Here is a 25,044-nt window from a genome sequence, read left to right on the forward strand (position 1 = left end):
TTCAAAACTGTTGTTTACGTTAAAACGTAGAAAACACAATCAGCAGGCCGTGTTTGGCTCGCCTCCGAGCAGCGGTTGCTGTTGTTAGCTTGGAGAGACTATGCTGAGCTGTCGACGAGAAAGCTGTCGTAAAATTTCCAGGAATATATATTTATTATTGGCGCAGTTGGTCCTGTAATTGTTTACACAGACTTCTTTTCGAGCGTGTTCTAAGCGCCATGTTAACAGATAAAAAGTAAACTAAAAAGTTATACTCCTCTTATTTATTTGCAGGACAGTCAACAAGCTGCAAAGAGCAGCATGTACAAAATGAACCGGAAAAGATGTTCAGCCACCAGCAAGCTGACGACTGCGCCACTTCACCATGCTGTGGCACGACGCCAAATTGTGTGCCGACGCCAAGCTGTGCCACGACGCCAAGCCACATCGTTATGCACCAGATGAGCATCCGAGATTTTGCTCAACGTTTTCCGCCAACCAGAACCAGCTGTCTGACGACGACCCGTCGCTGCCAATGCCGACTAGCGACCTGGACAAGCAAGCCAGGCAAGCACGGGGTCCTTTTCAGCCTCATCTAGGCAGCTATGCCCAAACAGAAACGAATAATCGAAAGCGCAGCTTTTGCGAACACTGGTTTGAAAAGTTCAGCTGGCTTGAATACAGTCCAGCAAAAGATGCAGCTTTTTGCTTTTGATGTCGGGCGTTTCCGCCGAGGAGTGGTATATCGAAAGCACATTTAGACCCATCCTTTGTTTGAACTGGGCTTCGAACTTGGAAGAAAGCAATAGAAAGGTTTAATCAGCATGGAAGGTCTGAGGGCCATCTTAACAGTGTCATGTGATGGAATTGCTCTAAAGCAAACAAATCGATTGCTTCAATGCTGGATGAAAGCTTTGAACGACGAGCATCTCAAGTTGAAGAAAAAGGAAAACAAAATCGTGAGGTGCTAAAGAGCCTTACTGACATCGTTGTTCTTCTCGCAAAGGGAGGATGGCCATTCAGAGGGCACAGTGAAAATAATGAAAGCGCAGAGCAAGGTCTATATTTAGAGATAGTTAATATCTTAAAGAAGTACGACCCCGTTTTGCGGGGCCACTTAGAGTGAGGCCCAAAGAACGCCTCCTACATCAGTAACAGAATACAAAATGACATCCTAGAGTCACTGCATGCAGCCATTTTTTCTTCGATTGTCCACCCCATAGAAGGTAAAACAGTCTCGCTCATGTGCAACGAAACAAGTGACTGAGGTCATCATGAACAACTCTCCCTTGTTATTAGGCACTTCTGCGAAATTAAGAACAGGCCAGTGGAGGTCTTCCTTACTCTCGAAAGGCTTAAAAATATAGACAGCGACTTTGTGTTTTCCACATTGCACGCAGTTCTCACCGCCATCAATGTTTCCTGGAATTTTGCGAGTTCCGTCTGCTTTGACGGGGCTTCTACTTGTAAGGGCACGTTGCTGGCGTTCAAGCAAAGTGCAAACAGCAGAACAACAAGCTGGTCTACCTTCACTGCTATGCCCACAGCTTAAACCTGGTGCTTGTCGATGCGTGTTTGTCTTGAGCAGAAAACAGAATGATGTTTGATTTCTTTGGCGTTGTGCAACTTGCGTACAACTTTATTGAAAACAGTGTTGTGCGCCCTACTGTTTTGAGCGAATTTTCCGAACTGTCGGCACACAGCTGAAAACTTTGAAGTCTTTGTCTACAACCAGATGGGCATGTCGTGCTGAAGCAGTAAAGGCCGTTCGTGAGAGCTACAGCGAACTGTCGAGTGCAGTAAGAATGATTGTGGACTCCACAAAGCACCCGGAGACGAAAGCAAAAGGCAAGGGACTCTTTTCCCAGGTGATGAGCTTTGACTTTGTCTGCAGCATGGAAATAGCTCACCCTATTCTACAGCTTATTTTGAAGGTTAGCCGAGCTCTTCAGGACCCTAAAATTAACCTTACCACTGCACTCAATGAAGTTAGGCATCTGCGAAAAGTGCTGCGAGAGATGAGGCAAGATGGGACAGTCTTTGAAAAGATGTTTGCGGAAGCTTCTTCGATCTGCGAGATGAATGAAATCGAGATTAACGAAGTTTGAAGAAAAAAGGTATCGAAGCGAATTGACCAAAACTGGGCGAATTAATGTCTCTATGCGTCAAAAAAGGAGGAATTTCGTGTCGGTGTTTTCTTTTCGATGCTTGACTCCTGTGTTCGAGGGATCGAAGAAAGGTTCACACAAGAAACTTTTGAGCTTGTGTGTGCTGTCCAGAACCTTCTGGGCCTCTCTGCGAGTGACGAACAAATATCTCTTATTTGTAGCTTTTTTGAGGTAGATCCCCACAGCTTGCGTGCTGAAATGCGGCTCCTGAAGTCCCGAACCAGCGACGAAAAAGCAAACAGCATGACCGACTGTGACTGGCTGGATTCACTCAAAGAAAATCGGTTGGACAAGTCAGTATTCAAGGACTTTTCTCGCGCTCTTCAACTTTTTTCCACGATTCCTGTAACCAGTTGCTCGTGCGAAAGGACAATTTTGAAGCTCGCACATGTAAAGACCAAGTTAAGATCCACGATGTCGCAGGAACGGCTTCGTTGGCTGATGCTGCCCTTTGTGGAGCAGGACATAGCAACATCCACCAGTTTTGATAATATCTTAAAGCATTTTACGACTAAAACGCGCAAATGTTTGTTATGAATGAGTTTTAATTTCGCAGGGTATGCTATCGCATTAACCTACAATGTCACATATTTCTACTTTATTCTTAATTGAATGACAGCCGGCGAAAGAGGGTGCTTTACAGCCGATTCCGTCCAAACTAAGGTTCGCCTCTCACACCAATAGTATTTTTGCACAGCTCAACTTGAATAGTATTTTTGTAAAGTGTAGTTAATTTTACTGTGTGTTACTGTTTTCATTTGCACCAGTCCTGTTGTTGCGTTGTGTTAAATTTTTTTTAGAGTCTACCGTTTGTGAATTGAAATTGTGTATCGTCTGAGCCCTCGTGCGATTCATTTTCTTTCTGTGTTTTGCGATGGCGCTTGAGCCCTACGAGTGCAAGCTGTGGTTTCTTTATCGTGGAGGTCTCCACTTTTGTTTGGCAATAAATCGTTTTTGTTGTTAGAAAAGTTATTTTATTTTCTCATTTCTCCCACACTTCAAAGCGCATGAAAGTCCACTTTCACGCAGAGCACTCGCAAATCTAATTGCTGCGGTCTACGAGGAAATGGATACAATGACACGTAACAGTGGCAAGTATGACGTTTTGTGGCATTACGTCATGTTCGGTGTCACTGCTCAGATTTCATTTTTGGGTTCAAACATATTTCAAGCCTTGTCATTCTCCGGGCTCCATTCGTAAGCCGCAATAATTAGACTTCCAAGTAATCTGCGGAAAAGTAAACTCAAGGGTAGTTTTATGGTGACAATGAAGTAAAATTGGAAGTCATATTTCGCGGTTAAAATATGGTGTTCTAGTGCACTCCTACTAGGGTACACTAGAACACCTTACCCCTACGGCGTAAGGGTCTCGGTGAGACTGGGGGGGGGGGGGGGCGCTGCAGTGAAATTGGCCCCCCCATAGGAGGACCCTGTCCACGCCTATGATCTTCCAGTATGCTTTGAATGTTATATTTCTCAATTTAGAAATGACTAAGTCTTGATATATTGATTGGAACATGTCATAGCGTCAGTAAACCTAAGATGCAAGGGGACACAGGGGAGATAAAAAAAGAGGGACAACGCACATACCATCCCGTTCAGTGCTGTCACTCTTTTTTTTTGTGTCTTCTCCTTTCGGTCTTCCTGCGCCTAAGATTTAGTAATGTTTAAAATTCACGGTCTTGCCTGTGCCGTAATATGTTACAATGTCTGCTATGTTACAAGTCAAGAGAGATGCCTAAATGCTTGCCATAGCACCCTATTTATAATGGCATGCAATAGCGTTTTAAATGTGTGGGATGTGTATGGGGGGGTATGTTGCCATGACGAAAATTGTATAAATTATAGGAGGCATGTTGTTTCAAAAATGTTGTGTTTTATAAACTTTACTATAACTTACCTAATGCAGCATAAAATGCCCCAGGTTAACTTCTTTGCCTTCCTTTCTGCACTTCCTTCTTCCTTCTAATGCAGCAGTAGTCACTACTAACCATTCATGTTTTTAACTTTCCGTGACGCATAACACATCATTTCAATGCATTTCTACTACCCGCCATTGTGATAGGCAAAGTATTTGCCTTACATTTTTTTCTCTGCCATTCCATGTGCCATAAAATTATGAGCATGTGCTCATATCGCAATAGGTGCCCACCCCCACTTTTGAACATTTAAAAAGTGATTAAGAACATATCAAGCACCCAGGCCAGTAAACTTCTGAATGTATTGAATGAAACAAGGCGCTCCTCCGCATCAACCACATTTCCAAGTGCGCTGGTGCAGAGCGCTGAAGCTTTCCACGCTCACTCCGGTAAGAAGCAATGAAGCTTCACATGAGAGTGCCAGCACAAAGCTGGCTGGATGCAAGCGGTGCAACTGCTTTAAGCAAATAGGGGTCCCACCAGACTACAACACTGCTCCTGCACCGTTCCGACTTTCAGCGCTGGAACCTGCAAAATGCCCATCCCATATTTTTACAATTATCTCCAACCATTTGATGAGCGCTTTCTCAATATTTTACGGCACATAGCTTCTGGTAGGAATGCCAGTTTCTTTGTCTTAAACACCAGCTGGTGTAGTACCTGCGAAACTCTTAAAAACCCATAGACAAACTTGGGGATTATGATTCTAACCCATTGTTCATAAAGCAATTGTGGTAAGATTTGTTTGTTATACGAAGAGCACAATAACACTGATCTGGGGAAGCTGTTTTTAACCAAAATTTGATATCATACTTGCATAACATGCCATTTACTGCAAAATTAACAGGACACCTGAGCATGGTAAGTCATCTTGAGTATTTATCATTCTTCTGTTCTTTTTGAGATGAGTTTTGAGTGGAATCCCCTTGCTTGAATGGGAACAATATAAGGCTTAAAATTTCACGGTTAATTATTTTTCAGTAATTTTTAATACATTTTAAATAAACTTTTTATTACTAATGAAAGACACAGGACTTGTATATACTAACACTTTTTTTTTACTGAAGGCTGCAAGTCTGCAAGCAAATATCAAAACTTGCCAGTTTTAAATTAAGGAGTGCACAAATTATTCTTAGAAGCTTAAAGGCTTTAGTGAAGATTGGTACTCGGATAACTGACACTGCCTCACACTATAATAATATGTCATGCTTTTGCTTTAACATTTGTGGTACACTGGTTCCCCTCTAATGTGTGGTACATGCTTTAATGCTTTCTGTAACTCTAATGGGATGTCTGGATCACCAAGTGGAGAAAGGTAATAAACTCCAAAATTTATGAAGGGGCAACAGGCTCTCAAAATTTGTCACCAGATTTAAAAAAAGAACAAAAAAAACATGTGCACAAGAAGTTGCGCCGATAATGGTAGAAGAGTGGCGTAGTAATTCCGTAAACACAATAATTAGGAGGTGCATCCACCAAGGACACGCTGTCGATATAATTGAGCATCCAAAACAACAATGTTATTCTTCTATCTATCATCATTGGTGCAATTTCCTGCACTCTTTCCAGTGCGCCATTTGACCGTTAACCAACAAAGTTGCTCTGCTCTCTCTGAAAGCATATTTTATACCTTTTGTGAGTGAGTCGAAATAAATTTGCATACTGGTAGCTGTGTGTTTCCTTTTATGTAGCACCACATTATAATTCGTTGGGAGTAGTTTATAATAGACTCCGTGACTAATGAAAGAGAAGTTTAGGCCTACTAAAATGGCGATTCTCGGTATAGTGGGCACACCTCTGTAATGCAGATTTTTTTTGTTAAAGCCAGGAGTGCAAGTTTTATGGAGGTGCTAATAAAAAAATTTGGCACGATGCATGTGTTGCTGAAAAATGATTAGCCCCTTCACCTCGTTTGGACAGAAGGTAAATAAAAAATGATCACACTGACGGACTGCCAGCACATCGAAGCAAAAGTTTTGCAGCAGGTGAGTAAGGCACAGGCACAAAAAACGTACGTGGACACGAAACTTTGTGCACATGCCTTTCTGCCCAAACATAACTTTCAGCTCTGATATGGAAAGATTTTATACTCCGCTCATATAAAAAGGTACTTCGCCAATTGTCTTTTTACTTGATTGCAAACAATGAGCTACAACAGCCTTTTTTTAGAAAAAATCGTAAGGGTGCAGGCGAGGTGGTGAATATTAACCATGTTGAATTAACCCGAGACTGGGGTAGAGAAGAAACATCAAAACGTAGAAGGGACAGAAAATAGACAGGACGATCTCTCAAACTCTGCTAACTTATTTATTTATTCTACCTCCTAATATATTCTCAATCTCAAGGTCATCCCCACCAACACGAAAGGACGAAGTCTATACAGATCAAGCGCCACAGCCTTCATCACACAATGCAAGAACGTTGACAACTTTTACAGGTCGACGCGATAAGGCAACATCCATTTACCCTCAAACTTGAACAGAAGTATGAACTGGAATAGTAGTGGAAGAGATCCTTTTGTTCAAGTTTGAGGGTGGATGGATGTTGCCTTATCGCGTCGACCTGTAAACGTTGTCAACGTTCTTGCATTGTGTGATGAAGGCTGTGGCGCTTGATCTGTATACAGTTCGTCCTTATGTGTTGGTGGAGATGACCTTGAGATTGAGACTATATAAGGAGGTGGACTAAATAAATAAGTTAGCTGAGTTTGAGACGTCGTCCTGCCTATTTTCTGTCTTTTCTGTTTTGATGTTTCTTCTCTACCCGTTTCAGGTTAATTCAACATGGTTAGCCTTTTTTTGCTTCTTTGCCACATATTTTCGTTTTTGAAGTTATGGTTAAGAGTAGGACTGGAATACGAAGTTTCAGTCCCAAACTTTCTACTCCGAGAATTTCGGAGATCGCTTGTGAAAATCGCAACTGTACCAAAAAGCCAGATCGAGTAATGTAGCTCGTAGAGCCTAGGAAGGATGGTACTCATTTGACCACATAGGCAACTGCAGACAAGAAATACACCCAACTAAATGTGATGGACTGTTCAGGTAAAGCTCAATTGGACTGTTTTTATTACAGCAACAAAGTGAGATACATTTTCCAGTGCTCGCTTCACCTATAAGTATTTCTCTTGCTGTAATTAAACTTGTAACCAATCCAGTGTAAACACACTATGGCAGCCACCTGGTTAGGGGCCTTCGGCCTACATGCTCTACCCCCGTCTCTCGTGAGCAAAAGAAATGACATTTTCATATTAACTGATGTCGCCCAGATGAAGTAGTGGTTCGAAAATATTTACTGCCACTCTGCTTCCTCTATGCACTAGTCCAAATGAGAGTTGTCTTTGTCCTAAACGATCGAGTGACTTTACATGACGAGAACATGGTGTAAAAGGCAACCTCCACTGGACAAAACCGCAACACCGGGTGAGCTTCATATCGATCTAGCTTATTTACTCCCGGTGCGGTAGCGGAGTCTGCTAAGCATACTTCTGGGCCAGAAATTATGAATGTGGTGGAGAAATTTCAATCAAACAAGCCGCTTGTGTGGCTCAGAGGTGTAGCTTCTTTTCCGGCGCCTGTCATCGGGGCTCTGATCGATGCATCAACCACTTCGCTCCACGACGAACACATTAGCAGCGCAGGTGGGTACAAAAGCGAGGTGCTCGCCCTCGCTGGATACCGCTAGCTTCCACCGGTTGCGAGTTGCTTTTCACTACGCACTCCGACACCGGCCCGGATGTACTACAGTCCACTCTGGTGCAGAATATAAGTTCTGGTACATGCAGCTTGTAAGCAAGGCGCTGCACAGAGCCGTTAGGTGTCAGCGGAAATCCCGATGCCTTCTCTCTTCGATTAGGTTGGCGCTCACTCACCTGTTATTGACGAAAAAAAAAAGTATGATTTTCACGGAAGAGAGACTACCGTCTCGATTACGGGAGCGTTTTTATCAGTTTCTTATTAGCCTCAGTCACGTCGCACTCAATCGGCGAGCACCGTTGCTTTATCGCCGGTTGTGTCATCGACCGCTACCGGCTGCACCGCTGCACCGACTGAACCAGACTGAACGCTTCACTTACACACCTTCAATGTCGTTTTCAATGTTGTGACGTAACTGTTTGCTGATTGGTGCAAATGGCTTACTTAAAGCTCTCGCTATAACCGCTTGGGGAATAATTGGCACTGGCGGCGGCCCTTGCACCTCCCAATGACCCAACTCTCCCAATATACGGCTCTGGCCCACTGCTGTCAGTTACAATGAGCGCTTCTTTGTACAGAAATCTGGTGTTTGTATTGGCTCGTCGGTTGCCCCTGTTTTATGTAATGTATTTTAAGCGTCAATGGACAGACGCATTTTGGATTGCCTACCGGATTTGCATGTAGTTAAAGTCTTCAGATATGTTGATGATTATCTTTTAATTTTAGACACAAAATCGGGTTTGGATGAGGTTGTTGCGGGGATCGTTGATGCTTTTAAAGAAGCGTCAGGTAGACTTAAGTTTACATGGGAAATGCCCGTGCTGAATTGCATTCGTTTTTTGGACTAGATGGTCATGTTTTCCGACGACCATGTTTGTTGGAAGTATAGCCCGCGTTCGAAGAAAAGTCTTGTTTCTTACAAAAGTGCACTTTCCAAACTGGTCAAGAGAGGTATTGCGTTAACATGCCTTCAGGCAGCTCCTGGAAAAAGTTGCAAACATCATATGGACATCCGTTTTGCTCAGCAGGTAAAAAGGTTAGAAAACGCAGGGTACCCACCTAACCTAATTTCGAGCTGCTGTGAGAGCCTACTTCAAGAAATAAAAAGAACTAACTTACAAGGGGGCAGTCAGACAAATAAAGTTAAAAGACGTGTACATGTGATTTCTTATTGGCATAAAGTGTCCCAGAACATTAAAAATATAGCTAGTAGATACGATGTAAATGTTTTTTTTTTTCGGCCCCTTGCAAGCTCTCAAAAATCTGTTCGATGCTTACATGGCAGAAAAAAGCACTTTGCTCTAAGAAGCACGCTGTACAGTACACTGAATGTGTGACCAATGTTGTATACGAGATTCCATTAAGCTGTAGAAAAGTTTATATTGGACAAACCGGCCGCTGTTTTAACGAACGGGCACGTGAGCATAATATTTCTGTGCGCAAGAACGCGGGGGGACACCTGGCAGACCACTGCAGGCGATGTGCACGCTGACTTTAAGCCTCTTTTTGCTGAAACAAAGTTTTTAAAGAAATCAAAAGATAAGACCAAGAAAGATATTATAGTGGCGTTTTATATCAAAAGGAAAGATGACAAATGTGTTAGCATGCCTTCTCTCTTTTTGCTCCCGAAAGAAATAATGTTTCTAGATAGCTGCTTGTGAGAGTGGTGATTGGTTGCAGTGTGGGTGTGACATACGATCTTGTGTATAAAAGAGACAGTGCTTTTTCTAATAAAGTCAGTTGTGAGTGAGCGCCCGTCCTGTCGTCTTTGTGTCTTTATTGTCCTTGTTTTTTTTTGCGCTTTTTAACCTTTTATATCATTATAAAAAGCAAACATTGTCACGTAGTCAGATGTCATCGAAACTAACTTCTGTACGTAAGTGGCGTTTCAATCGCGCGAGAAAACATATTAGCTGAGTTTGAAACGCCGTTTGACCGACTTCTTTCCCTGTCTTTAACATTTGGTTGCTTCAAGATTTTCTTACCCAGTTTCAGGTGTTCTAAAAAAATGAGAAATGTACGCCAGACCTCCGATCGGGCATATAAGCTGGCCGCGTCCCACGGCTTGCATTCGCGCCTATTTCAGTCGGTGATGTGACCTAACGTAATCATAAAAAATAAACAGAACCCAAATGAAAAACACTGGCTCAAAAGGAAAACGAAACATCTAACCTGAGTTTTCATGCGAAGACCCGGAAAGCGCGGTGCGAGTGCAGCTTGCCGCCAGCCGCACTCGCTCTGCGCTTTCGTGGCCGTCCTCGATGCTTCTGCGTACCGATTACTACTTAACATATCCGTAGAAGTAAGTTGAGACGTTCAGAAGTGCGTAAGTCACCCAGCGGCACAGGAAGGTGGCCGAATTGATCGGGTTTCAACACCCGCACACACTTCCATGGGGCCGCGTCGGCTGCTAGCTACGAACCGGAAGTGAATAATACCCATAGTGCTTTGCGGCTGCTGCCAAACGCCGGTCACCTAACATTTTCCTTCTTAAGCGCGATCCAAACCAACGCTTCTTTTTGCGCCTGTAGGTCGTGCGGCTGCGGATGTGACGCATTCCGCGTCGTTTTTGCTGTTTCCGGGCGCGCTTTCTGAGTCAGAAGCGTGCGCTTTGGTTTGGACGGGCCAGCTACGGGCGGGGGCGCACGCGCGCACGCAGGCACGAGCGCACAAGCAAAGTGCAACAGCGACAGACTGGCCGGCGAGAGAAAGAGAGAGGGAGAGAGATCGCGTTGTCATGTTGGAAGAGAATAAAAGGGGGGGGGGGGGGGAGGAGAGGGCAGCCAGACGGCGAGAAACGCGGAGCCGGAACTAGCTTGCCCTCCACCGATTGGCCGGGACACAGGCGCGGCCTGCTACGTCACCGCGCTTTTTTGTGCGGCTTGAGAAAGAAGTTGAAATCAACCAACTTCTTCGTGCGCGCCCGGAAGGAGCGAAGAAGCGGCGCGACGTCACGAAAATGCGTCACATCCGCAGCCGCACGACCTACAGGCGCAAAAAGAAGCGTTGGTTTGGATCGCGCTTTAGCTCTCCTCCTAGCTCACTCACAAATCGCGCATCGTACCAAACGGTCAAAGAAGACCGAAAAGAAAGACTCCCCTCTTTCTCGGACCCTCGTTTGTGCAACCGGAAACAGCCACTCTCCCCCTAGAAGATTAGCCCGTCGCTCAAAACTCGAACAAAAGTTGCTTTCCCCACCCCGTTCAGCCCTAAGCTGACAGTGTTGTGGAAGCTACGTGCTCGTTGGGCCAGCCACACGCTCATCACCCCACGGGTACTTCGAACGGCTCGGTTGTAACGCGCCAACGCTGACAACGCCACCAAGGGCAAAGCTCATAACCACGCCAGCCTTTCTACGTCACGAATGCGGGGGAACCTTTGTTTTTGTTGGCGCCGGATATCCCATGACGCATCGCGCTCTCCGTTCGCTTCTCTTCGAGCGCTTGCTCGAGTGCACCGTTTGGAACGAAAAATATAGCCAGTCGTTCAAAATATAAACGTGCAATTATCATTTACGGTTATTATCCTTCATGCTTGACTCATTTCCGAACAAAATTTGTATATTTCAATTTTTTGTTTTCCGTGGATACTTCAACGAAGTTTGAAATATATCCGTTGGGTTCAAAAATAGGTTGAATACGATCCACAATATCCGTAAATGTCAATCGCACGTTTGTATTTTGATCCTGGTTGCTGTATCTTTTGTTATAAACGACACAATCAAGGGAACGCTCGGAGAAGGCCCAGCTTAGAGCACGTGACATCCAACGCAATCATGACGTGGGTCGCTTCGGGACGAGCAAAGCTACGGCGAGGCTGACGCCGACGGGATGGCCTAGTCGTTCCAGCCACCGAAGCGGCTGCTTTTGTACGAATTTTGAGTGACGGGTTAATCTTTTATAATCTTGTAGGGGGACATAGCTACTTCTGGAACACACAAAAGGGATTCTCCGGAAGACGGGAGTTCCTCCTTCCCCTCTTCTATCGTCGTGGCCGGAGGCGAAACACTCACCGTCACTAGCTGTCAAGGTTCCTAGACGGGCATTACAAACGAGGCGTTAGCGACATCCGCCAGGTGCTCTTTGCTAATCGTTTAATTTGTTTTAAAATTCCTTTTTGTGACTTTTTCTAACAAGAGATTGGTGTGCTCGATGTGATACTGCTCCTTTGAAAACGTATAGACCATAAAATAAGCGCCGAAATTTCGTTGTAGTATCCTTTTAACGCCCGTTCAGTCATACTCGAAGAGGGACAATCCCGGCTTCTTAACAACGTGAGCGCTATTAAGACAAATCAACGTTCCATTGAAAATAAGGTAACAGATATCCACAACAGACTATCCGCAGTCGAGCAAGCGACTTCCGGCATCGGTGGCGCTCAACATGAACTAAAAGCTATGAGGGAAGCAGTCGACTCCCTTGCCGAAGAAAACACCAGTCTACGCGCACGTTTACCAGAGTCGGAAGACCAATCTCGCAGATATAACTTAATATTTTATGGAATCCCCGATTGTCATTCGGAAACGTGGTCATTGTCGCAAAGTAAAGTATGTGAAACAATTAAAGACAAACTTCAGGTAGGCATCACCTCTGATTTCATCGTTCGCGCGCACAGACTGGGTCGTGTTTTTAACGCCAGCACGTGCCGTCCAGTCGTTGTCCGATTTTCTTCTTTTAGACCAAAGGAAAAGTTCTCCTTTCTAAACCCCAACTTCGCGGTACTAACATTTCCATAGCGGAAAACTTCTATGTTGAATCACGCAATGCTAGGAGGAAACTCATTGAATTTGCAAAGGAGATGAACGTGTCTTTTAAACTGCGATGTAATAAACTGCATATTAACAATAAATGTTATATCTACTGCCCAAACAACAATAACATCTGTGAAACACGCCACAGTTAAGGCCTGTTCACACATGTAGCGGAGCGCTACAAGTGTAGCGCTGACCTCGCGCTAAGCGCGTGCTCACGGGAGCGTTCACCAGCCTTGTATCGCACCGTCATTACTGTTGTTCATGGCAGACAATAAGCAGCGGGCGACACGTGAGAAGCGCTACATTAGCGCTTCGCTGCATGTGTGAACCGGCCTTTACACGCAGCGCGTTGTGACTGATGACAACGCTGCTGCCCCTAGTATTCCTGCTGACTCAGATTGTGAAGAATACAAAAAACTACACGTAGTAATCTGTTTCGTTTTTGTTTTTCTAACGGAATTAATATAAGAAGTGTCATTCGAAACCGCGATGATCTCTCCTCTCTTATCGATTCATTACGGAGTGATATTGTAGTGCTGGCTGAAACTTGGTTGTCGAGTACAGTCCGTGACAGTGAAATTTTGAAGAGCGATAAGTGTTTAAATTCTTATCCAGGAGGGGAGGCGAGTTTTATTAGCACTGAATGAAATTTCTGAATCTTTTTACGTAAATGTAGCTACCGCACTCGAATTTCTTCATGTACGATTACAGTGTTCTTTTGTGCGCCTACTATCGACACCTAATGCCAATACAGGTTTCTTTTTTTATTTATATGATATTCTGAATGCTATTTGCTCTAGGTTTCCTTTGACACCACTGTTTTTACTAGGCGATTTTAACCTTCCGGACATTGATCGGTCTGGTGAGTTTCTTTCTGCTGTAAGCTGTGCTTCGCAGAATTTAGACTTCCTTAACCTTTGCTCTGATTTTAGCTTGTCTTAGGTTGTGATAGAGCCTACCTGAATTACTGATTCAACTGCTAGTGTATTAGATCTCATTCTTACTACTGCTCCTGATCTTATCTCTCCTGTTCGTTATTTACCAGGCATTAGTGATCACTCAACACTGCATTTCAACTCACGCACGACGGTGCGTGTTTCTCTTAAAATCGTCAGACATTATTACGATTGCAACAAAACTTATTTTGACTTAATCAACAACAAACTAGCTGAGTACCTCGATATGTTTATTAGACAACTTTGATCAGCGCTCCGTTGATGAGAATTGAAACATGTTCAAGAACAAAGTTAGTTCACGCATTGCACTTTTCATTTCAGTTAGATTCATTGCCCCCAACTAGTCTAGTAGGAAGAAACGTCTTTTTCGTTCTGCAAAGCATTCCGACCGTGATGAACGTTGGGACGCTTATCGCTGCGCAGCTGAAGCATATAAGGCAGCAATTACGAAGGCAAAACTAACTTTTTTCAATCTTACCTTACCTTCAATGCTGTTAAAGAATGCTAAACAATTCTGAAATGTTGTGAATGGATCAAAGGAGTCAGTCATATCACTTACAGGTTTAGATGGTGGTGTCATACCGAGTAGTTAGTGGACCAATGGCACCCTGACTGCCTTTTGTATTGTATACATTTTTGTATTTATTCTCACTTTTTGTATTATGTTTTGTTACTTGCCCCTCCCCTCTGTAATGCCCTCGGCCCTTGAGGGTACTGAAATAAACAAATAAATAAGTTAATGTGAACTGCCTTTTTTTTTTTTAATCAAACAGACATCGGAAGCCGTGTCATATATGAATGCCTCTTCAGTCTGGAATTCACGTCAGACATCGTTCTAACACAATTACAGAAGTGTGAGTGGGGCGAGTTGGCATGATGACGTGCTGAAAGCACTGCATGACTTTCAGCACGTCCTCTTCGAGCCCCACCCCTGCCCATTTCGATCTGGATGAGCATCGTACCGGCGTGCGGTCGTGTATCACTACTGCGTGAGCACGTTAAAGACCCCAGGTTAGCAGTCGTACTGCACTGGCAAAATTGCTCATCTACAGCGTGTGACTCGTCGCAAGTTTAATGGCACACCAACTACACGCTCTATAAATATCCGCACAACCCCCAATTAATTAATCACGTCCTCTTCTTCTTCCTTTCATGTATAAAATCAGTTGCGAGTCAGCGATTGCGTGTGGTTCATGTTCCTTCTCTCTGTCCTCGTCTTTTTGTGCGCTGTTCGGTTCACTACGTTTCAATATAACTTCATCCAATCACCTTTTAAAAGGATATGGAACATACACTACTTACCCAGGGTGCCGAGGTCAGTATGTGCCGACAGTGCATATGCTGGCAATATCCACACCTCAGTGGGGGAGTACTGGTACCGAGCAACGGAGCTTCCACGAAGTAGCCTATGCAAAGTCCTTCTCCTGAAACGACCGCCTTACAATTCGAAACTCGTCTCTCTTTGTCAAAGCCGCCATGGAGGCCTAAATAAACAGAGACGATGAAGCCCTAGTACCCCGTTATGTATCCAATATAAATTATTTTGAACAAGTCAAGATTAAATCGACCATAAAGAAAAAGAAAAAAACACCGATATATGACAGCCACCGGAGTCCTGACCACCACCATGCTACGCTACGCTACGCACCGCTACTACTTCCAGCCTAACTATGCAAGCGCGCCGGCGCGCCCCGTGCCGGCGATCAAGGCGCCAAAAATCTGGTCCCGTAAGATGACGTGCCTAAAGTTTCGGAAACAGTTACACGAAAAAGTTGAATTAACTCACATTCCCTGTCTTATGCCTTTGTCCTTGGGCCCATTTCTCTTTGTCTCTCTCACTTTTCTCCCTCCCTCAAGGGGGCTGTTTTTGTAAACAACCATGTAAAGGTTCCGAGTTGCTACGAATGGTTACATATTAGAGGTTACAATGTCCGAGCCGCAGGGTAACCACTAAATGTGAGCGCGAACGACACAATTCGCTGTTTTAACCTAAAAAAAAAAAAAGAAATGAAAAAACGTTTACAACTTTCTGTAGCGCCGACTTAGAGCGCAGCTCTTGAGGAGGAGAACGGGAGGGTATGACCCTCCTCTCATCCATAGCCTCGCCTCCTCCACGTCTCGTCCTTTCACGCGCGAAACGCGCGTTCTCACGCGACGTTTCGGCGCGAAACGTCACCGCGCCAAAACGTCGCCAGTGACGTTTCGACACCGTCCCATAGTGCACTGAGCGGTTACGCCGACGCCGACGCCATCCAAGCCGTAAACGGGCGCCTAAGAACTGCAGTAATGTTTGGAGGCGAACTAGTCGGTGGTGCACTGTAAACATATAAGTAAAACGGCGCAAACGAACGCAAGGACAAGTAGAAGAAAGGACACAGACACAACGCAGCGTCAACGACTTACTCTCTATACTTTTTAGTTCGGAGCTCTGAAGAATTGGTAGATTATCTAAAAAATGACAACCCTGGAACTTGTAATCTGGTTTCAATTAACGTGGAATACTTCTACTACACTCTAAGACCGGTCCCTCATAAAAAACGCTGTCCCTCTGATTTTAGAGGGGACAACAATGCTTTCAGGGGGACAGCCCTTTTTAAGAGGGAAATTGAAAAATAAAATAGCAACATCTAGAGGGACACCAACATATTAAGAGAGACCAAGGAAACCGTTTCGTTAGTCCCTCTGAACAGGAAAGACAGACAAAAAGATTCACGCGTGTCCCTTCATATTAAGAGGGGACCGGTCCCTCTTAACTGGACCAATGTAGTTCGGTCAGGAGGAGGGGGGCAGGCGCACTAATCCACGGCAAAGAGTTCAGACGGTGCTAAGGCTTCGCGCCAATTCACGGAGAGCTGGAAACGGTCGTTGCCGGAGAGTCGCAAGCGTCATGCTGCTCGTTTGACTTCCTTCGGGTGAGTAATCCTGTCATATTGGCGCTTTTGTTTTGGGTGCATTGCGGGTGGGAATAACGAGCCATCAATATTTTCACGCTGGCTCTGAGATGCACGAGCTTTGCATGTAGAGTGAGAGTGTTCAGCTGTAGTCCGCGGACGCGGTCGCTTCCTGGATCTGCTCGTTCAGCTAGGACAAAGCGTCGCTAATCGTTTGCCCTGCCGTGAGCCGCAGGACTGTCTTTCGCACAAAACACTTTTAGCGGGCTAGGGTGTCCCAATGTGTACGCGTCTGTCTTAAGCTGGTGATATCAGACCATTTCCTGTCCGACGCTTTTGTCTACTTTTCAATTTCGAACGCGCGATCGTTCTTCTCCCAGCTGGAGCTGCTAACTTTGGCAGTGCTACGCCGGCATTTTGTTACCGGCAATTTCCTGGTATTTTATCCGTGAGCGTACACTGTCGGCATCGAGTACTACAAAGGATGGCATCACCCTCCCTAAGGCAAAGCCAACATAAAGGCACCCTAGCTGGGGCAGTCAGTGTTTGTAAGCTTGGCTCGCCGATTTCTTTCTCGGTGTGCACTCTAAATGCTTGAGGTTGACCGCCCGAGAGCGTTGATTGACAGAAACAATGTTGGCGATTTTGCGTTTGTTTGCCTTCACAATTCATTACAGCAATTTACACTGCAACGTTATGTTGTAGACATCGTTAGCGTTGCAGTGATTATGAAAATTTTTTTCTCAAGTGGGCGGCGAGCAAGAACCCATAATGTGTGTGTATGTTTGTGAAAAGGGCAAGGGGATTGGACGAGCACAAAACAAAAAGAAGAAAATAAGGTTTTTTTTTTCTTCGCGTGTTCGCGTTGCGTCGGCGTCGCGGCGTCTGCGGATAGGGGGGAAGGGTGTAGCGGCGGCCAGGGAGTACATTTTTTTTTTTTTGTATTTCTTTGGCGTACTGTTTTGTTCGTTATATTTTGACGGTCGTGCCGGCACAGCTACCGGCTTTTCTTCTTTTTTTTTTCTTTTTTTTGGCGCCGACCATGTTTTTGTTTTTGGAGATTTTATTTATGATGTTTATTATGCTCTTTGTTTTCTGTAGCTCGCTAAATATTTTTTTTTCTGTGTCGTGCATCCGCGAAAAATATATAAACAGAAGTTTGCTTTTTTTTTTTCTTTTTGTTTTCTCTTTCTTATGCGCTTTAGGGCTAGTTTGACTGTGGGCGTTAAATGACTGACCGTTATTAACAATCTTATTTTCAGAGTGGGGCAATGGCAACGAACGTTGACATGAAGGGAATCAGGCGGGGGCTCCGCTCGGATTGCTCGTGTAAAGAGCTCTACCGGGACCCTCTGCACGGTGGAACGCACCACCCTGAGTGGTGAGCCTACTGCGGCCACCCGCACACGGTTCACAACGAACTCGGTAATTATTAACTTTTTGTATTCCGGTATGTAGGTAGGCTCTATTTACGTACTGTTGGCATATGCACTGCTTCTGAAAAAAAAAAAAAAATGAATGGCTTGAGGCGAAATATTTACAGAAATGTAATTTTTTATTTGATTATGTTGCTTTCTTAAACATGCACTAGATCACTTCTGCAGCTTCGAGCCGCAAATGCAATCCATGCTTTCCAAAGCACATGGGGCTTCTAAAGTTCATCTACTACTAAATGCGTTTTCGTTTTGTCTTGGTAATACAGAAACAATTGATTCTCGTAAATTAATTAAAACTGCAGTCTATTCTCGTACCAAAAATTAATAGTAGCAGAAGTTGCGTCATAAGCCAATGTCACTCGCTATTTCATCGTATACAGATTGGGTTCCGAATCTTTGAACTGTTTGCACTTTATTTTCGCATTTGTTTCCTATCGCCTGCTTGATAACAGGTGAAAGCGCTTCATTACCTTTATTCTAATTCCCACCCTCTGTATCTAAAGGAAAACAATATGGTCTTTCATTCAGCTAAAGGTGGATGCACAACTTCGGTTCCATAACACGACCGTCACCATGCTGGGAAACCTGGAGGAGGTAAAAGGGGCCTTCTGCGGAGACAACCCAACATTCTTGAACATTAAGACCATCCTCCGGTCTCGATTGGCCAGAAGTTCTTTCATCACCTATGGTATGTGAAAAAGCGAATGCAAAAATAGAGTAGAGTCGATTGTTGGGCTAGTTGGTTTTGGAATTTGGAATACATTTTAGCGCTCAAAAAACAGGGACAAAGAGGCGAGAAACAGACAGCACAGTGCGCTACTAACAACTGATTTTATTACGTGAAACAACACTTTTATACCATCCGAGTTTCTGATTTTGCTCCACCACTAGCCAACCCGGTGCCAGGCCGCGTCATTGAGGAACGCACGCTCCTTGTCCAGTAAATCAATTGAGGCCACGCTGACACATGCTGCACCACCCTTCCTAATCTCATCTGCCTCGATTATCTCCCTCACAGTTTTTTCCTTGTGCCGTGCCAGAATCTTGCTCTCGGAAAACAACGGCATACACTTGCACCTTTCACAATGATCAGACAGATGACCGTCCCGATAATTTCCTACTTTAAGTTTGTGCTCCCTCAGCCTATCATTAACACACCTACCTGTCTGACCTATATACTTGTTTCCGCATGATAAGGGGATCTGATATACTACTCCCTCCGCACATTCAACGAAGGGATCCCTGTGTTTTACCGCGCAGCCAGAAGGGGCCTTACGAAAAGGATCTGTCATCCTACATAATCTACTAAGTTTGTTTGGTGCGGAAAACACTACGTTCACGTTTGATCTATTGGCCACCTTTTTCAAGCCATGCGCCGTTTTGTGAATGTACGGTATCACCGCGACCTTCTGTTTATCTCTGAGAGCCATTGGGCAAGGCCGATCTTCATTACGCAATCTTTTTAATACGATCTCTGCAACTGAGACCACTACATTCTTCGGGAAGCCAGCTGCCAACAACCGCCTATACTGCGTGCCCAGGCCTTCTGACATCACATGGTGGCATGATTTTTTGAGGGCGTTCAATACGCACATATTGGCAATACTCCTTTTTACCAGTTTTGAATGAGCTGAATTGTACGGCAACAGGGGTTTCTGGGCTCTAGGGTGGTACATCCAACACACATGTCTTTCAGAAAAGGTTAGTCTGATATCAAGGAACTGCAGCACACCCTCTACTGGTAGTTCCTGGGTTAGTATGAGGGGGTGTAAGACATTTTTAAAAACAGTAAAGAGGTCATCCACTCTCGACTGGAATTCTGCAGGCTCATGCTTGAACAGAACTAAAAAATCATCCACAAATCTAAAAACTTTGATTTCATTAAAATCGTTGCCTTCATTAAAGCGCTCAAAAAGAACTTTGTCCTGATGGGCTAAAAATATGTTACTGAGGATGGGTGCCAAACATGAGCCAATGCATACCCCTTGTTTTTGTATATAGACCCCGTCATTCCATTCCACAAACGTCGATTTAAGATAAAACGAGAGCATTTCAATAAAACTCTCTTCCCTCATGCCGATTTGATTCTGGAAAGCCACTGTACCAAAGCGATCGATACAATGTTCCACGGATGTTAGTAACCTGTCGTGCGGCAAAGAGTAGTATAAATCTTTAATGTCAAATGAGCAGGCTGAAAATCCTTTGTCAGAGTTATCTTTTAAAAAATCTAAAATATCGTCAGAATTTCTTACCAAAAATGGATCGTTAAAGCCTAAAACTTCCAATTTGTCTTGGAGGAAAAGCGCGACCGGCTTCTGCCATGAGCCCCTCTCTGATACTATGACCCTCAGAGGACATTGGTCTTTGTGGGTCTTGGCGCTAAACATGATTTGCAAGCTTCCATCTTTGTTCTTATTGATGCTCTGAGCTAGCTGATGAAGGTTCAACATTTTGCATCGTCTCACTGCCTCTAATCTCAGCTTTTTTAGAGACACATCATCTCGGCGATTAAACACTGATGAGATAGCCTCAAGGGCTTTGCTACCGAATTCTGCTTCCGTTAAAACTACGAATCCTCCCTCCTTGTCAGCTGGAAGGAGCGAAAGCCGTTGTTCTTTTAAAAACGACACCACTTTTTTGACCTGACCTTGAGACACCGCTGGTTTGTTTCGAAGTATCACGTCCACTCCCTCTTAAATACACCTTTCTACCTCCCCTTCTGGAGCAAATCTCGAAACTCTACGAACAAGACCTATTAGTTCTGGTGGACTCAACTTTGGTTCAACGGCGAATTTCGGTCCAAAACCGAGAACTCGTCTTACATCATCCGGGATGGGCACTTGACTCACAGATTGGACGTTCCCACGGGCCACCGGTTGCCTCTTCGGAAGACTGGCCCTGAGCTTCTGTAGTGTCAGCCGCCAAAGGAATTCCGTGTTGCGTTCCACGATGTTGAAGAACTCCCGCAGACGGTGGTTGTCCTGATTTCCTTGGTTAGAGTCGCACAAAACGGCTCTCAGCAGGTCCCTGTAGACACGTGCCTGCCTCTGCCATTCAGCTCGCAGGATCTTCATCAACCTTGTGCTGTGCCCAGCTGACGGCTCAAAACCTCCAAAGAGCCTCTTGACTTCCTCAGGTGGATTCTTGCCACGAATGCAGAACGACAAAATACGGGCTTGGCATGTGGCGTGAATCAGAAGTGGTACAATGGAGCATGGTTTCAACGAAGAACAAATAAAAGGGCCCGTTGTACAAGAAATAAATTTCAGTAGAGTCGATTGTTGGGCTAGTTGGTTTTGGAATTTGGAATACATTTTAGCGCTCAAAAAACAGGGACAAAGAGGCGAGAAACAGACAGCACAGTGCGCTACTAACAACTGATTTTATTACGTGAAACAACACTTTTATACCATCCGAGTTTCTGATTTTGCTCCACCACTAGCCAACCCGGTGCCAGGCCGCGTCATTGAGGAACGCACGCTCCTTGTCCAGTAAATCAATTGAGGCCACGCTGACACATGCTGCACCACCCTTCCTAATCTCATCTGCCTCGATTATCTCCCTCACAGTTTTTTCCTTGTGCCGTGCCAGAATCTTGCTTTTCTTTTCTTTTCCGAGAGCAAGATTCTGGCACGGCACAAGGAAAAAACTGTGAGGGAGATAATCGAGGCAGATGAGATTAGGAAGGGTGGTGCAGCATGTGTCAGCGTGGCCTCAATTGATTTACTGGACAAGGAGCGTGCGTTCCTCAATGACGCGGCCTGGCACCGGGTTGGCTAGTGGTGGAGCAAAATCAGAAACTCGGATGGTATAAAAGTGTTGTTTCACGTAATAAAATCAGTTGTTAGTAGCGCACTGTGCTGTCTGTTTCTCGCCTCTTTGTCCCTGTTTTTTGAGCGCTAAAATGTATTCCAAATTCCAAAACCAACTAGCCCAACAATCGACTCTACTGAAATTTATTTCTTGTACAACGGGCCCTTTTATTTGTTCTTCGTTGAAACCATGCTCCATTGTACCACTTCTGATTCACGCCACATGCCAAGCCCGTATTTTGTCGTTCTGCATTCGTGGCAAGAATCCACCTGAGGAAGTCAAGAGGCTCTTTGGAGGTTTTGAGCCGTCAGCTGGGCACAGCACAAGGTTGATGAAGATCCTGCGAGCTGAATGGCAGAGGCAGGCACGTGTCTACAGGGACCTGCTGAGAGCCGTTTTGTGCGACTCTAACCAAGGAAATCAGGACAACCACCGTCTGCGGGAGTTCTTCAACATCGTGGAACGCAACACGGAATTCCTTTGGCGGCTGACACTACAGAAGCTCAGGGCCAGTCTTCCGAAGAGGCAACCGGTGGCCCGTGGGAACGTCCAATCTGTGAGTCAAGTGCCCATCCCGGATGATGTAAGACGAGTTCTCGGTTTTGGACCGAAATTCGCCGTTGAACCAAAGTTGAGTCCACCAGAACTAATAGGTCTTGTTCGTAGAGTTTCGAGATTTGCTCCAGAAGGGGAGGTAGAAAGGTGTATTTCAGAGGGAGTGGACGTGATACTTCGAAACAAACCAGCGGTGTCTCAAGGTCAGGTCAAAAAAGTGGTGTCGTTTTTAAAAGAACAACGGCTTTCGCTCCTTCCAGCTGACAAGGAGGGAGGATTCGTAGTTTTAACGGAAGCAGAATTCGGTAGCAAAGCCCTTGAGGCTATCTCATCAGTGTTTAATCGCCGAGATGATGTGTCTCTAAAAAAGCTGAGATTAGAGGCAGTGAGACGATGCAAAATGTTGAACCTTCATCAGCTAGCTCAGAGCATCAATAAGAACAAAGATGGAAGCTTGCAAATCATGTTTAGCGCCAAGACCCACAAAGACCAATGTCCTCTGAGGGTCATAGTATCAGAGAGGGGCTCATGGCAGAAGCCGGTCGCGCTTTTCCTCCAAGACAAATTGGAAGTTTTAGGCTTTAACGATCCATTTTTGGTAAGAAATTCTGACGATATTTTAGATTTTTTAAAAGATAACTCTGACAAAGGATTTTCAGCCTGCTCATTTGACATTAAAGATTTATACTACTCTTTGCCGCACGACAGGTTACTAACATCCGTGGAACATTGTATCGATCGCTTTGGTACAGTGGCTTTCCAGAATCAAATCGGCATGAGGGAAGAGAGTTTTATTGAAATGCTCTCGTTTTATCTTAAATCGACGTTTGTGGAATGGAATGACGGGGTCTATATACAAAAACAAGGGGTATGCATTGGCTCATGTTTGGCACCCATCCTCAGTAACATATTTTTAGCCCATCAGGACAAAGTTCTTTTTGAGCGCTTTAATGAAGGCAACGATTTTAATGAAATCAAAGTTTTTAGATTTGTGGATGATTTTTTAGTTCTGTTCAAGCATGAGCCTGCAGAATTCCAGTCGAGAGTGGATGACCTCTTTACTGTTTTTAAAAATGTCTTACACCCCCTCATACTAACCCAGGAACTACCAGTAGAGGGTGTGCTGCAGTTCCTTGATATCAGACTAACCTTTTCTGAAAGACATGTGTGTTGGATGTACCACCCTAGAGCCCAGAAACCCCTGTTGCCGTACAATTCAGCTCATTCAAAACTGGTAAAAAGGAGTATTGCCAATATGTGCGTATTGAACGCCCTCAAAAAATCATGCCACCATGTGATGTCAGAAGGCCTGGGCACGCAGTATAGGCGGTTGTTGGCAGCTGGCTTCCCGAAGAATGTAGTGGTCTCAGTTGCAGAGATCGTATTAAAAAGATTGCGTAATGAAGATCGGCCTTGCCCAATGGCTCTCAGAGATAAACAGAAGGTCGCGGTGATACCGTACATTCACAAAACGGCGCATGGCTTGAAAAAGGTGGCCAATAGATCAAACGTGAACGTAGTGTTTTCCGCACCAAACAAACTTAGTAGATTATGTAGGATGACAGATCCTTTTCGTAAGGCCCCTTCTGGCTGCGCGGTAAAACACAGGGATCCCTTCGTTGAATGTGCGGAGGGAGTAGTATATCAGATCCCCTTATCATGCGGAAACAAGTATATAGGTCAGACAGGTAGGTGTGTTAATGATAGGCTGAGGGAGCACAAACTTAAAGTAGGAAATTATCGGGACGGTCATCTGTCTGATCATTGTGAAAGGTGCAAGTGTATGCCGTTGTTTTCCGAGAGCAAGATTCTGGCACGGCACAAGGAAAAAACTGTGAGGGAGATAATCGAGGCAGATGAGATTAGGAAGGGTGGTGCAGCATGTGTCAGCGTGGCCTCAATTGATTTACTGGACAAGGAGCGTGCGTTCCTCAATGACGCGGCCTGGCACCGGGTTGGCTAGTGGTGGAGCAAAATCAGAAACTCGGATGGTATAAAAGTGTTGTTTCACGTAATAAAATCAGTTGTTAGTAGCGCACTGTGCTGTCTGTTTCTCGCCTCTTTGTCCCTGTTTTTTGAGCGCTAAAATGTATTGCAAAAATAGAAATCTAAATTTGACGCTGACGCAATTTTTTTTTTTTTTTTTAGGAATTGCTGCTTGCAGGACGATTTTCCTCCTGACGAAAAAGTTCCAAGACCCAAGACTTTCTTCGGTTCGGAGAAAGGGATCGTTTCTGGGAACTGGTCAGTGAAACTCACCGCTAGCACGACTATGGAGGGGGCACTAGTCATGTGCTTATGGGTGTATTACATAACGGGACTCTCCTACCCCGTGGCATGTGGACAAACCCTTGGACTCCTCTAGGGTCTGCTCGTTGAAAATAAAGTGTTTCGATTCAGTTTATGTCGGAGAAGCTCATAAAATCGCTTATGCCCGTTCAAAAACAACAGAAATTCTGAGCTTCTGCTGATGGCAAGAGACGCCGAATAATTAGTTTTTAATGCTATGAAGTAGGTAACTACGCTCTAAAAAAAAGCACAGGAATCTACTTTCCCGAGCCAGCACTTGGAAAGTCAATCCCCGTAACTCACGGAAGCAGCTCAGCGAATCACGATGCCGAAACATAAGATTAGACCAAAAAAGCGAGTCCGAGTTGTGACATTAACCAATGCAAAACATCACGCTTGTTGTGCTTAATGTCGCTACTCATTTTTTTGGTATAATCATATGTTTCGGCGTCTACATTCGCTGAGCTGCCTCCGAGAGTTATGGTGATTGTCTTTCCAAGTGTTGTGCGGGAAAGCAGACGCACGGGCTTTTTTTTAGAATGTACTTTTCTTTTTGTGTTATCCGCTAAAAAAAGTTTTTTAGTTTTCCAGCA

At 44.7% G+C, this 25,044-nt stretch overlaps 1 protein-coding gene across 1 annotated transcript; it reads left to right on the plus strand.

Moving 5' to 3' along the window:
• Positions 1–364: 364 nt before the first annotated feature.
• Positions 365–23,174, plus strand: LOC121833932 (the record flags this gene model as incomplete). Its single annotated transcript, XM_042287650.1, has 2 exons — positions 365–546; positions 22,502–23,174. Coding segments are annotated over exons 1-2 (855 nt in total), but the record flags the coding sequence as incomplete, so codon positions are not given.
• Between the last annotated feature and the right edge of the window lie 1,870 nt (positions 23,175–25,044).

The sequence above is a fragment of the Ixodes scapularis genome, unplaced genomic scaffold (genome assembly GCF_016920785.2).
Source record: "Ixodes scapularis isolate PalLabHiFi unplaced genomic scaffold, ASM1692078v2 ptg000080l_1__unscaffolded, whole genome shotgun sequence".
NCBI classification, from domain to species: domain Eukaryota; kingdom Metazoa; phylum Arthropoda; class Arachnida; order Ixodida; family Ixodidae; genus Ixodes; species Ixodes scapularis.